This window comes from Aulonocara stuartgranti (assembly GCF_965226115.1).
Source record: "Aulonocara stuartgranti genome assembly, chromosome: 5".
NCBI lineage: Eukaryota > Metazoa > Chordata > Actinopteri > Cichliformes > Cichlidae > Aulonocara > Aulonocara stuartgranti.
This window is the reverse complement of record NC_138943.1, coordinates 29,496,253-29,511,141: the sequence shown is the minus strand read 5'-3', so window position 1 is coordinate 29,511,141 and position 14,889 is coordinate 29,496,253. Positions and strand designations below refer to the sequence as shown.

General features: G+C 39.0%; 1 protein-coding gene across 1 annotated transcript; it reads right to left on the bottom strand.

Moving 5' to 3' along the window:
- Nucleotides 1-379: 379 nt before the first annotated feature.
- Nucleotides 380-14,824, bottom strand: stimate (STIM activating enhance). The gene is made up of 8 exons (XM_082532778.1): nt 13,839-14,824; nt 11,052-11,100; nt 10,858-10,953; nt 10,631-10,752; nt 10,298-10,410; nt 8,080-8,157; nt 7,535-7,678; nt 380-2,753 (listed from the first exon to the last, which is right to left on the bottom strand). The coding sequence occupies exons 1-8, from the start codon at nt 14,062-14,064 to the stop codon at nt 2,640-2,642; spliced, it is 942 nt and encodes a 313-aa protein (XP_082388904.1). The 5' UTR covers nt 14,065-14,824; the 3' UTR covers nt 380-2,639.
- Nucleotides 14,825-14,889: the final 65 nt, after the last annotated feature.

Below are 14,889 nucleotides of genomic sequence, written 5' to 3'. Positions count from 1 at the left end.
TCAAACGCAACAAATTATATGTTTTTGAGCAGAACATGGTACTTACAGTAAAAGTAATAAATAGACAAAAAGTCTTAGACAAAGAGACAAAAGGTGCCTTTTAAATTAAGCTGTTGATCCAACATGTCGTGAACTGTAAAGAGCCCCTAAGAATGGCTCCTGGTGCTTAATTACTGCATGTGTATTTGCTGAAAGCAGATCTATTTCTGGGAACACAATCATTACCGGTCGACTCTGATAAGGAAAGCGTTACCCCTAGTGGTAAACAGCAAGCAATCCCCACAATTAAAGAGATGCTGAAATCATCACCGTGTTGTAATTTTGTTGTTTAAACATGGCTTTAAAAAAACAAAACAAAACAAATGCAGATATCAATGAATATCTTTGAATCTCACTTTTATAAAATAAATACAAAGTTTAAAAGTCAAGGTATGAAAAACAGTTTTGGGATGAACATCATCCCCCTTTGTTTTTTTTAACATAAATGCGTTTACACATTTTATGACGTCACACCGTGGTCCCTTTCAATCCCTGGTGGTCTAGTGGTTAGGATTCGGCGCTCTCACCGCCGCGGCCCGGGTTCGATTCCCGGTCAGGGAACACCTTTTCTCTGCCACAACAGAAAGGTAATCCACTACTTTCATTCTGTATCATACCGTTTATTTGGAAAGCATTTATATGATAACTTATTTCCATCAGATGTTGTTCATGAAGTAGATTAAGCTCTGCAAAATACTAAAGCCCTCTTTGTTCTAGTTCAGCTGACAGTTACCATGACTTCTGCACTGTCCCGTACTTTCCCCTTTTTAAAAACGCACAGTCTTTCCTTCTTTACCAACATGCCAAAAACATCAGAATGAAATCATCAGCAGCACCGTAATCATTGTAGTTTAAGTCACGCCTTTTACTTTAAACAGGACCAGCAGTCACACATATATTCAGGACATGCCAGTTTATATACACACACTAGTGTGTGTGTGTTAAATCACACACACAAGCACACCCTTTCTCTCAGCTGCCTGGTCTGCACTTACTGTTTACAGTTTAGAGGTCTATGTACGTCACATTCTTAAGATTAGAGCCTGCTGGATGGTGCTTCATGCCTGAGGGGTGTACTGCAAAGTGAGATTAGTGGTTTAGAAAACTATGTTGAGCTTAAACTCAGAGTTTTGTGTCACTAATGTGACTCCATTACTGGACAGGAGCAGGTTATGTTCTGAGTTTCAGTTTAAAAATTAGCAGAAGTCTCACATTTTCACTTACAGCATGTGTTAAGCGCAATGTAGATTCTATGCTAGGGGAATGTATTTCATTTGTGCAAGTTGTTAAGCTGTATCTTAATAAACCACTGAATGAAGTTCCACATTTTTACTGGAATGTGCATGTACTAATAAGATGATACTAACACAAAGAAAGCCTGGCTGTGTTAAAACTGTCTTCGTAGTATACCCCTCTGGAGATCTCGAGCTCTGCTTAAAACAGTCAAAGAAAACAAAACCGAATCAAAACCAAAAATAAAAAGACTGCTGGTAATTTAACTCAGGCACATTGTTGGAACTACAAAACAAAAACACAACAATAACAAAGGAAAAAAACAAAACAAAAAAACCCCACACATTAGAACGGGGAAAGGCAAAAGCTGAGAAAAATGGGAAATTGTGCAAGAACCTGTTCCCATATTTACTGAAAAAACACTTTTGGGATGAGCATACTCACCTTTTTTGGCCCGAAAGTAAAACACTCAAAACTTAAAAAAAAAAAAAAAAAAAAGTACATTCAAGGACTAAAACATACAGTCAGAGCACATCAGTAAAAGAGTCAGACATGTTGCAGTCGTTTGCTTACAGAAAAAACAGTGGCTGAGCTGACATTAGAAGGATGCTGCAGTGCAGCGCTTGCAGTCTTACAGGTTCAACAGTTCAAAAGAGACTTCAGATGTCTTTGTTAAAAGAAATGGAAGATTGCTGCAAGGATTAATGTGCTCCATTCGACTAATGTAACATCACGTACAAGATATACGGTAGAGTCAATACAGTGATTCAAAACCTGACATAATGCTCCTGTTAAAGTTAAAGGGTGTGCAATTGTACACACCGTCACAGACACACGTATAACACAGGCCATGGTGGGGCATCTACATGTGACGACAACAGGACAGATGTTAACGTGGAATGAACACAAGGAATACATCTTTTTTTTTGTTTGTTTGCTCATTTTTGTTTGTTTGTTTTGGGGGGAGGAGGGTGCACTTCGGAAGGATATCAAATGTAACCCAGTACATCATATTTGGCTCTGCTGGAGCCAGTTCAGTTTTCCTATTACATTAAGGATTTAACAGTAACTTCACTCATTGTTTTTCCCAGTGTCCTGAAACACAACACTCACATCATGAGAGCCATGTTTAAAATAAACAATGATAAAAAAATAAAAAAAAAACAAAGGAAAGAAAAATGGTCGACTGCTAAAAAAAAAAAGTTCATATAGCTGTCCTCCAGGAGCCAATGGTAAAGGAGCTTCAGATACAGTGTATTATTTTGTAATTGAAGGTCACTGATTGAAGGCAATATCACACAATCTGTAGGGGAACGGGGAAATGTACGCAGACTTTTTGATCCTAACAGTAAAGCTAGGCACGCAGGTCAGACAGGGATCCCCATGCGAAGCTTCTTCTTTTTCACCATCTTCACACCAGTGAGTCGACGGACATCGTCTTCATCAGACTCATCCATTTCGTCATCTGCAGAGAAAAGGATCTGAGGAAAACGAAGGAGAGACAGAGATATATCAAACCTCAAAGGTTAGACGAGGTTAACGGTTACATTTAAAAAACAAACAAACAAACAAACAAACAAAAACAAGAAAAAAAAAAAAGATCCACGATGACTGCCATCATCATTATCATGTTGACTCCCAGGTGCACTGTTTACTCTAAAGTGCTTGATCACACAATGGGGATAAACACAGAAATATTTCTTTTTATATTTGCCCTCCAGATGTTTTAGAGCCCGTTCCCATAAAAGCACAATCATATTCCAATCTAGCCTCACAACCTCATTGCTGATGTAGCTTTTTTTGTTTTTAACCTTGCTCAAAAAATACATGAAAAGAAAGTCTGTGGGGGGGGGGGGGGGGGGCAGAGTAAAGCACATAAACCTAACAAAGAAGACCTCCCACATAAAACTCGAGCTCCCAAATGAGCATAATACGAAAGCATGATAGCATAATTTTATATTGTCTAATATTCTCACTAAGAAAAAAAAAAAAAAAAAAAAAACAGTGGGAATGACTGTTTTATTTTACAAACTAACAAAATCTAAAGTAATAGCACAACTTAATACATGAAAAGATCACAAGCCAGCGAGGAGTCGAATTAAAGTTTCACTTAACAACTGTTTAAAAAGCCAATACATGTCTGCATCATTTCATAATCAACCCCTGCTAATTTTGTATTTTAACATGTGGAAAAAGAAACAAAAAAAAGAAAGACTTTACTGAGTACTACCGTCAATGTAACCCCAGAAAGAAAAAAGAAAAGTTCCGAGCCAGCCAGGAGTCGAACCTAGAATCTTCTGATCCGTAGTCAGACGCGTTATCCATTGCGCCACTGGCCCCATGGTTCAACCACTGTGGCCCATCCCCCACAGTTGTGCCCTGGGTGCAAGGTCCACGTGTAGCAGCAACACTTTCTCAGAAAGGGAAGCTAAACTGCACTGCTGTGACCTTTCATGCTTTCAAAATCCATTTGATGTTTTTTCACAATGTAAACACATCCTAACAGAAGCTGGAGTAAACACTACTTCACAAATAAATAGGAGGGAAAAGATGACTGCGTTAAAGGGGACAAGAAACGCTAGACATTAACAGCCAATTAATTAAAACTCATTGTTGCAGCAAAGACAGCACAAATGTGATCCCCTTAAACTGATTTTTGGTTTTAGTGTCTTTATTTTCCTCTGAGTTATTGATTCTGTTACATCCATGTCAGTGGTTGAGAGCAGTGCTCTATCGTGTAAATTAGCCTTTATATGTGCAGTGTTTCAGGTCCCCTTTAAGGAGAGTTGTTGTGTTTTTCATAAAGAGGAATTTGGAGAGTGATTAAATACTGGACTTATGCTCAATATTGTGGTCACAAAATGCCCTAAAATCTCTCCACAGAAAAGGTTACAAACTCCTGAATCTTAAAAGCTAGTCATTGTAGCTTTATTTAACGAAGTTATGCTGTAATTTTACTATAGCGTTAAGTAGGTCAGAGAAAATGTATTCATAGTATGACTGTTCTCATCTTATGCAAGAATAACAATAATTGCTTCTATTATTTCAACCAAATCAAAGCAACCCAGAAAATAAAACATATACGAGCCAGCCAGGAGTCGAACCTAGAATCTTCTGATCCGTAGTCAGACGCGTTATCCATTGCGCCACTGGCCCGCAGTGGAATGCAGTGCCTCCCTACAGGAATACATGCGTTTTACTACAGCTCAGCCCATCCCCCACAGTCTATTGCTCTGCTGACTGCATGTGGTATTCAACAGCAACACACAAGAAGAAGGAAGTAACACAAAGCTTGCGTTTGTCAACGCTGCATGACTGCTACAGTGTTCAAATGCCTCAAAAGTAAGCCTGATATTGCTTTGAGATTGAACATACATACATCAAATATATACAAATCTGTAACACTGCACATGAACTTATAAACAACCACCAATTTTACAGGCCAAAAAATCATTTCAGTCAAAGGATAATAATATGTGTATTGATTTCTGAGTCCTTGCTAAGATAACATGAAAATAATAATACGCATTTATACTCTGCCCTACTCTACTTGGACCAGCCGGTTGTTGACTTTGTGGCATGTTTCTAACAGCAAAGTTGCTGAGTGCCCTCTGATGAACAAACATTGCAAAGACTATTTCTCCCATGTATCCTTTACTTTACTTTTTAAATTTTAATCTAACAACTGTTTAAAATGCTACACCCTGTCTGGATCATTTCATTTTCCTAATCAACACCTGCTAAGGAAACAAGAACACTGCCCCCCCCCCCCCCCTTCAAAAAAAAAAAAAAAAAAAACTTCCAGCAAGGGACAACAGTCACTGAGTACTACTGTCAATCTAACACCAAAAGGAAAAGAAAAGCAAAAAAAAAAAAAAAAAAAGCTACGAGCCAGCCAGGAGTCGAACCTAGAATCTTCTGATCCGTAGTCAGACGCGTTATCCATTGCGCCACTGGCCCACTGCAGAACAAAGGAGCCGCCTACACAAATACGTGTGTGTCCACAACTCTGTGGTATGGTAACAGCATGCGCATAACAGTATAAAATTCCAGAAAATCTAGGGACTATCTCATCAACTTTATTTATAAAGCACTTTAAAACAACCACAGCTGACACAAAGTGCTGTACATTGGAACTGTAAAATAAAATTACATGAGATATAAATAAAGAACAAATAAAAGAAGAGTGAAATCATTAATTAAATAACTACTTCAATTAAAAGAGAAACTAAGTCTCACTGAGGTTAAAAGCCAAGGAATAAAAGTGGGTTTTAAGACGTGATTTAAAAGTGGACAGTGAAGGGGCCTCTCTAACATGCATGGGCAAATTATTCCATAATTTTGGAGCCACAATAGAGAAGGCCCTGTCCCCTCTGAGCTTCCTCCTGGATCTCGGTACCTCCAGGAGCAGCTGGTCAGCTGACCTGAGAGACCGACAGGGTATTGTGGGTATGTGGGGATGAAGAAGCTCAGAGAGGTAAGGCGGGGCAAGACTGTGAAGGCATTTAAAAACAAACATAAGAATTTTAAAATTAACTCTAAAAGACACAGGCAGCCAGTGCAGAGAGGCCAGCACGGGGGTTATATGCTCTCTTTTTCGAGTTCCTGTTAGAAGTCGTGCAGCCGCATTTTGAACCAGCTGCAGACGTGAGAGCAATGACTGACTGACCCACACATAAAGTGAGTTACAGTAGTCCAGGCGGGAAGAAATAAAAGCATGGATCACTGTTTCAAGGTGCTGCCTCGAAAGAAAAGATTTTACTCTTGCCAGTCGCCTTAAATGATAAAAACTGGACTTCACCACTGCTCTGATTTGGTTGTCCAATTTAAAATCACTGTCCAACTTAAAACCAAGGTCAGTAACAACAGATTTAAAATAGACTTCCAGGGATCCTAAAACAACAGAGGAGGACTCACAGGGACCACTGGGTCCAAACACCAACACTTCTGTCTTCTTTTCATTAAAATTTAAAAAGTTTAGAGCCAACCAAGCTTTAATGTCATCTAGACATGTCAAGAGAGGTTTTATGGAGATGCCATCCTATCTGTCCTAACATTTGAAAAATGTTATTGAATGAATGATGAATGAATACTGTGTGTGTGTGGAGAAGAGATATGTAAACACTAGTTTACCAGCTATAAAGTAAACCACTAGTTAGAGGACCACAGTAGCACTGAAACATTTACTGTGTAAATGTCCTGAACAAAAAATCATTATACACACTTTATTGTACTCTGTTGCTTCCATATATGACTTATTGTCTGGAAATATGGGGTAATGCATATAAAACGAACACTCTTCCTATTTTCAAGTTACAAAAAAGAGCTATAAGAATTATAAACCAATCAAACTATATAGAACCAACTAACATTTTGTTTATTAATCTGAATACCCAGAAATTTTATGATTTAGTTGAATATAAAATGGCACAGATAATGTATAAAGCACAAAATAACTTGCTTTGCCCCAGTACTCAAAAGCCGTTCAAAGTCAGAGAGAGTCAATATGACTTAAGGGGAACAGATTTCTTTAAAAAAAACAAGATAAGGACAAATATAAAGCAGAGATGTGTTTCTGTTAGAGGAGTTAACCTGTGGAATAGTTATGACAGTGATTTAAAAAAGGTGTAGTTCATTTTCCTTGTTTAAAAGTAGAGTATTAGAAAAAAAAAAAGAAAAAAAAAAAAATATATATATATATATATATATATATATATATATATATATATATATATATATATATATATATATATATATATATATATATATATATATATATATATATATAAATAAATCAAGAATGAAAAGAGCAAAAAAAACAAAAACAAAAACCAAACTCTTGATTCTTTTGCTTTGATGTAGTTACTTATCTTGTTTGTTTGTTTTGTTTTTGCTTTGTTTTATTCTTTGCTTCGAGCCCTGTGTACAGGAGCTGCATGCAAAAAGATCTTTTGTTAAAAGGGTTGGGGTAATAAGCAAATGCTTCAGCCAATACCTTTTGATTAGCCTTGTCTCATGCTTTCTTGCTTTGTGGTAATCTTTATTATGTCTTCACTGAGATATTTGAATGCTAATCAATAAAAATCAAATCAATCAAATCAAAAAATGCGATGTACCACTTTTTATTAGGTTTGAGCTCAAAAGAAGATTACTGGGTTAAAAAAAAAGAGAGACAGAGAGACACAGATGGACTGAAGAAATGAAAATGGTATGTGTCAGTTGAATCTGTCTCCTTTAGCATTAGCTTTCCAGTTAAACTTACCTCTGACTCCGAGTCATCATGGGAAAGAGCTCTTCTGTATCGCACCTTGCCGTTCCCCCGTGAGTCCTCTTCCCTCTCTTCAAGCTTTGCTTTTGTCCTATGCTTCTTCATTAAGAAATTATCTACTACCCAGAACATTAGGGCCTACGTGACACAGAAAATACAGGTGGATGATTTTTCTACAGAACTGATTCAAGCGGTTTTTAAAAATCCACCAAAACTAGAGAAACAGCTTTTACCTTTGTGTGCATGCAATACAATGGGCACTGATGATTTTGGTAACCAATGACAATGTCTCACTGCACGTTAGTGACACAATATTATCGCAGTACTTCACTCACTTCATTCATGTAATTGTGACTTGTAACATTTTTTGATTTGTTGAGTAACATACATTGTGATTTATCACATTGTTTCAACTACAAACTAGGTCCTCAAATTAAACAATTTTTCTTCCACCCCTGCTAGACATGTAATATTGGTTTTGCAGGAGATGTAAAATTCAGACAAAAAAGAGAAGAAAGATAAGATAAGGGCAGACTTACATTTACGAAGAACGGAACGATGAGCATAACGATGGCCAGTTCCAGGGCAGGATTGTGTATAGGCTTGAGGAGTGCCAGCTGCCACACAAACAAACACAACAAGCACAAATATAATGTTGCACTTAGTGACAGCATTAACTTTTGATGGTTAAACATGCAGCCCATAATATTATTGTACAATGACAATATTATAGTCTTAAATGGGGTCGGGACGGGTCTGTCATATTCAAGCGAAATATAAGCAAATATAAGCAAATGTGCGGCATTTAAGAAAACAAGCTGAATGGAAAACAGCTGCTGCAAATACAAAGGAAAGAAAGAGGAAAGCTGGCAAATCTGCAGACTGTATAGTATGCATAGATAGGCATCAATGAGGCATCATCCCTGTGCTGTAAATCGCGGTTACTACAATTACAGCAGTATTACCGTTAAATTAACGTGTTGCAGATAAACAACCTTTTATTTCTATTTATTTATTTATTTTAGCTGTAACCCCGTGGTTTTAGACCATTATTTCACGCACAGACTAAAATGAAAATTACTGTTACTTTAACCGGACACAAAACCACAGAACTACTAAATTTTTTTTAAATAAAAGAGGCGAAGACGCCAAAAGATGCTCTCCCACCTTGGATGTGCTCTGCTAGCTAGCACGTTAACGCTGCTGTTATTCGGTGAAATCTGGAGGAGAGGCCACATTTTTACCTCACTGCCGTAACGACACTTTACTCTGAAGGCTTTTTTTTTTCTTTCCCGACAAGAAGAACTTTTCTATCATGTATAGAAGTTGTCAACGACCGACGCTCATAGTGAGACGAGGGAAAGGCGGATCCCGCACGTAATTTGCGTAGCTTACGTAGTCACCGCATGGCCTGAGGTGCGTTCATCCCCCCCCAACACTGAGGTCTCAAATAATCAGTGCGCCACAATTGCTAAAGTACAGCACAACAAACTGTTTTGGGCATGAAAAAACTGTCTTTGGAGGCCCAGTGGTTAGGAATTAATGCTTTCAGTGCCCCTGGGTCAAGTCCAGCAGGGGAATGAATGCAATAGTTTCTCAATTAAATGCAAGCTGCACCCTGGGCCAGGAACAACTGCTGCTCACACCACACAGACTCTGAAAACATCTGCAGAGCCAACAAAGGTAGTACTGAAGAACCCAGAGTGAAGTTAAACCCGAGTGTACACTAACCCCAGTCAAACTGCCAGAGGCTGACCTTCAGCAGGTAACAAACACAGTGATGGATTACAGACTCTTTTTCTAATGCTGCAATATTAAAATCACAGTTAAGTGCTCTTTGGACAACTTGCTTGGCTGTTAGCTTTGTGCTCATACTGAAACACCCAAAGAAAGATGCTGTGTGTCCTCATCATTTGTGAGATTAATTTAATTATTAAATGGTAATTATGTAAGTGTATATCTCAATGTGAAAGTAAAACTGTTAGTAGCATAACAAAATACCTTCTCCAGGGAATACTTAAAAATATAAATCATTACTTACAAATGCTTTTGAGTAATGACTCAGAAAATGCTGTTTAAGTGTGCCTTATTGTATACACAGTGATGTAGGACCAAGGTTATTATTGTTAAATATAACTAAATAAAACCTGAAACTATATAAATATAAAAACTACACATTTGAAAAAACTAAACTAAAATATAGCACAAAATTTGTATTTGTTGGATTGGTAAAAAAAAAATTAAATTAAAAGTTGCTTCATGAGGTTTAATATATTATTTACTGAGACTTGATGTCGACAACACTGAGTCAACTGCTTTCAAAAAGTGTTGTTTTTTTTTTTTAAATATCTGTACTGATTTTTGTAGATCTTACCACTGATATATGCCCTCCAAACAATAATTAATAAAGACTAAGACTGAAATTAACATGAATTAAACTAAAACATTTCCAAAAAACTAAACTGAAACTCTGGAAACTAGCTGAACCTAAACTAAATTGTAGAAATTACAAAAATATAATAACTCTCTATAACCATGCTTTACTGTATTTACACAAGTTCTCTGGGCATCATCTTTGTGTACTAAACTTCCCAAATTACTCCTAAACAAACTAGCACAACACCCACCAAAACGTTCAGGTGTAGAAAACAAGACCAGAGCAGCATGCCGAGTGAGAGGCAGGGCTGACCCGTGTAAAGTGAATTTACCTCGCATGTATAGTATGATCATGTACGAAAAACACACTCTTCTACTGACCTGCTTCCACTGGGGGATGAGGAGGACCAACATGATAAGGACTTTCTCAAACATCATGATGAGAATGTAGAGGATACACTGCCCCAGCCACGCTGTGCACTGCACTGGCTCTCCTGGGGAGACAGATGATTGTCTAAAACCATGATTATGTATTTCACACACACACACACACATATATATATAGTACAAAAATATTAGATGTCACTGCTTTGGTGTTACATAATTGCCAACAGAACAAAGTAAAGCATTGAAAGGGTAGGAAATGGCACTGAAGCGCTATAATAGCAAGGGCAGCTACTGCCCTCCACTGGACATCACAGGCACTGTCCTCACCGTATTCTCCAAAACGCAGGGAGTCCCATTGCCTCCATTCTACAATAGCACTGACGGCTCTTACCCCTGCATAGATCAGCAACATGCCCAGAGAAGCATCTAACAAGAAATTAATGAGGTATCTGGAGGGAAAATGGAAAATTAATGTGAACTGAGTGTCTACAAAGTTAAATTATCTTCATTTTAAAAAGATTACTCTGATTTATCAGAGACATCCAAATACTCACAATGAGCAGGGATCCTCCTCTGTGAGGTCCGACAAATAGACATTAGCAAAGTGGATGAAGAGCATCCCAATTGCCTGTTTTGAGGTGTCCAGAAACCTGCACATACACGCTTACGTTACTTCCAAGGCACTCCAGTGGGTCTCATGCGGTTTCTTTGCATAGAAATTAATTTAGCGCTGGCTCGATTCCCTTACCAGATCTTCCAGGGTCTCCTCTCATGTTTGGGCTCCCTGAAGCGCTTCACTGTAGAGGAAAGAGAGTGCCACACAGATAGTGGGATTTTGCAAACAGAGTTGCACACATTCAAACATTCTCTCTTGTTTTCATTAAACAAAGTTACCCAACCCTCCTCTGAGCCATCAAACCTCCAGTGAGCATTTTATTGCTTTCGTATATGAATACCGGTTTATTCTAAGACTCTTGCCGTCGTTGCCCTGATATCAGTCAATTAAGTGAACAAGCGAGAAATCAAAGAGTTTCTAATCAAGCTGACATGAAACTACTAGCTATGAGAGTTTAAGTGAAAGGGAATGGATGCTTCTTTCAAAATGTCGCAAAGGGAGAGAATCAATAAATCAGTGTTAGAAGGAAAACTGTTCATCTAGTCTGCCCAATTTAAAGATACATGAAATAAAGTGGTACAAATTAAGCTATTAGTGAACTGTTTGCTAAGCACTCCTGCTGGGTAACAAACACTAAAGCCACTGTATGTGTGCATCGGTGTGACTGTTATTCTGGGAAGCAATCTGCTTCACTCAAGTCTTTGCTTTATGGCTCCATCATGGAAAGTGGACATCAAACTACCTCACTTTTGTAAACTTAAACTAAATGTTGTTGTTGCTCTGTCCAAATATATACTGAGGGCTGCTTTTTACGGAAAACGATGAACTCAGTTTGTGCTCCGAACGAGTGTGACTTCATAACCAACACACCCCACTTACAGCTGGGTGTGATGTGAAGGCAGACAGAGGCCTCTGCTTCCTCCTTCTGCCCAGAAAAAAAAACAAAAAAAAACTACTCACTGCTGCGAGGCTGCTGAGCCACATAAAACTAAGGCTTCTCTCATTAGGTCACACAGCTGCCAGTTTGGTGCCAGACACTGGCTGAACCCAATCTTCTGTGCCAGCGTTTCCTTGTCTGTGTTTATGGACATTTGCCTGCCAATTTCTAATGTAAAGCTACCTTAGCCTGAGGTGTAAAAAGAAAAGTTTTACAGTCTGTCCACATGGAGAAGTAAAAGAAGACGAGCTTAATGACAACAAGCAACTAGAGACAATCTAGCGAACAGTCTCATGCTGCAGTAGGTGTCACCAAGATGACATTTAGCCATCACGAGACAAGGACAGCCAAAGAAAAAAGAAAAACTAGATATAGTGTTGCACTACAATCTATGTTGACTACATAAGACAGCATGTTTGATAAGGTTTACTACATGTTTTGTGTGTGTGTGTGTGTGTGTGTGTGTGTGTGTGTGTGTGTGTGTGTGTGTGTGTGTGTGTGTGTGTGTGTGTGTGTGTGTGTGTGTGTGTGTGTGAGATGCATTTATAAAACTTTTCAGGTGTGTAGCTGAGATCAAACTAAACGTCCAGTCTGAAGAGGTGAAGTGAACCATGAGTGCTCAGTAAAGGACACTAAAAGAAGGCAATCAATGGGGTTGTCCTGCCATTTCATACCCATGCCCCACATTTTAAGTATTACATTACTGTAAGTATTATTTCAGTATTTCTAACTCCCAGTATGAGAGCTCTCTGAGTTATAAAGACATTTATACTTCGGTGCGCTCTTAACATCAGACCCATTAGGAAGGACCCTCATCATGAAATTAAATACAATGCTCATTATGAATGCAACCTTGAAACAAGATTGGTTCAGGTCTGGGTTAATGATGACTGCCACCGGTTTGTGTTGACCAGGAAGGTGCTGTTAGAAACTATGCTACTGCTGCAGACAAATGAGAGGAATGTTGTTGGACTCTGCACCATTGCACATATTATTGTCTGTGTCATGTTGCAATTGTGCGTCTGTTCTGTTTACATTGAGAGCTTATGTCAATAAAGCTAATTCTGATTGTGATTCTGAGGTCGTGAGAAGAACAGAGAATGTTTACAGATGTAGAGAAGAGGGACATGCACAGAGGCGAGTTAAAGGGTGAGACAGAGGCAGGTGATCCAGTGTGGCAACCCCTAAACAACTGAAAGAAGTAGTGTTTTGAAAACTCAGTGATACTTCAGTTTTCAAATCCTATTTAAGATGGTCTCTCTAAATAGTTTATAAAATAAATAAATAAATATATATAATAATAATAATAATAATAATAATAATAATAATAATAATAATAATAAGATGATTTCTACTTCTGAAATCCATATATGCTAGTTGAGACAAAGAAACCTCATTAGTAGCTGTTACTGTGAAGCACCTACAGGATATATAGAGTGACCATCACTTGAGATACAGCACTTTATTTAAAAAACATATTCTGAAACTACTTAGGACAGTTTTCTATCTGCACATCACCCAATCAAAAGAAAGCAACATTTTATATCTTTCTTCTCCACTGCGATTGCTTCCTCAACTGACTGCCAAGCAGAAATGTGAAAACTACAGCAACATCCAAACAAAGTCATTTTCATTTATTTTTGCAAAGTTCAGCAGTATATGGAGTACATGCAGCATGAGAGGTCAAATGTGCCAGGAAATGCAGAGAGGAAGTATTTTTTTTTTTTTTTAAATGATCAACACAGCCAAAAAAGCCCCAACAAGTGACTCTAATTGGTATGCTGTTACAGTGAAGTGAAACCCCTGCATTTAGATTTACACATATTAATGTCGTTTGTCTGGCTCTGTATAGATTTACCTCAACCCTCCCAGCTGAAATCAATATCACATTTGATTATCAGAGTGTTGCTATTGGATGATACCCGCTTACATCAGCAGCTGGTGTCAGATATCTGACACAGCAGAGCATTAGCCATACTTACACATGAGCGTGCTGAAAGCCATCACAGCGAGAAGACCTTGCAGGAAGATCCCAAAGGAGTCCATCAAGGCGCCGTTCTCGCACCCCCGGTTATTGGGATCTGGTGTCGGTGTAGAAGACACCGATGTATTGGTAAGAGACACCGCGGGCATCCCTGCTCCTCCTGGACCAGCCAGAGCCACCTCTCCGTGCTGGGACAGCATGTTGACCCCGCTTGCTGCAGCCATGGGACAGAAGATCTGGACGTGACTAATTAATAAAGTGAAGAAAAGCAGCAGCAGCCGCTCGGACCCAGTTCTGTTGCGAAGTTGCCGGTCAGCTAATCGATACGCTAAGCAGGACAGTCTTCGGTGAAAGATGGTGACATCCTCTCCATTGAAAGCTCGCACTCATTCTCCTGCTTCAGGCATCCATAGCTTCTTTGTCACTGGACAAGTGAAGCCGTCGGCGCTGGAAGTTGCAACGACGTATAGCGTGGTCCCAACTGAGCCGTGTACACAGTTTAAAACGGCAATGCAACACTAAAAAAAAAAAAAAGCTAGTTTAAAGGTACACGCACACAGTGGAGCAAACACTTCCTAGGTCGACCTGGAATCTTCTAATCTGGGAACTAACATCGGCAACAAACATAAGCCCGGCTAAACAGCAAGTGTTTAACGCGTTATACGGACATGTCAGCCACTCGGAGGTAAATTTCAATTGATGGGGAAACCGTCCACCGTCTAGCGACTGAGGTGCTGCTATCGTTATCTACCTAGCTAGCCTCGGAGCGAACTACTGAGTTCAGTTAAGCAAAAGCTTTCAGACAAAGTTATACTTCCTGTAAGGTTTAAAACGGCGCATGTACCGGCATCTCGTGACAGTCGCGCACAATACCAGCTTGTCTGTTTAAAAGTACAGAAAAATAAATGTGAATAACTGCAGGTCACAGCTCCCGTCTCTTATCCAGCTGCTTCCCCTGCCCAGCAGTGCCCACTCATGTTGACAGACGCTGGGTCACGTGGCGCGCACGTAGCCACAAAGTGCATGCCGGGAAAGGAGGAACAAACACG

Coding starts and splice junctions, on each gene's coding strand:
- stimate (XM_082532778.1), bottom strand. CDS start 14,064: ATGGCTGCAGCAAGCGGGGTCAACATGCTGTCCCAGCACGGAGAGGTG. Junction 7,679..8,079: donor TCGTTCCGTTCTTCGTAAAT/GTAAGTCTGCCC, acceptor TGTGTCACGTAG/GCCCTAATGTTCTGGGTAGT. Junction 2,754..7,534: donor ATGATGACTCGGAGTCAGAG/GTAAGTTTAACT, acceptor CGTTTTCCTCAG/ATCCTTTTCTCTGCAGATGA.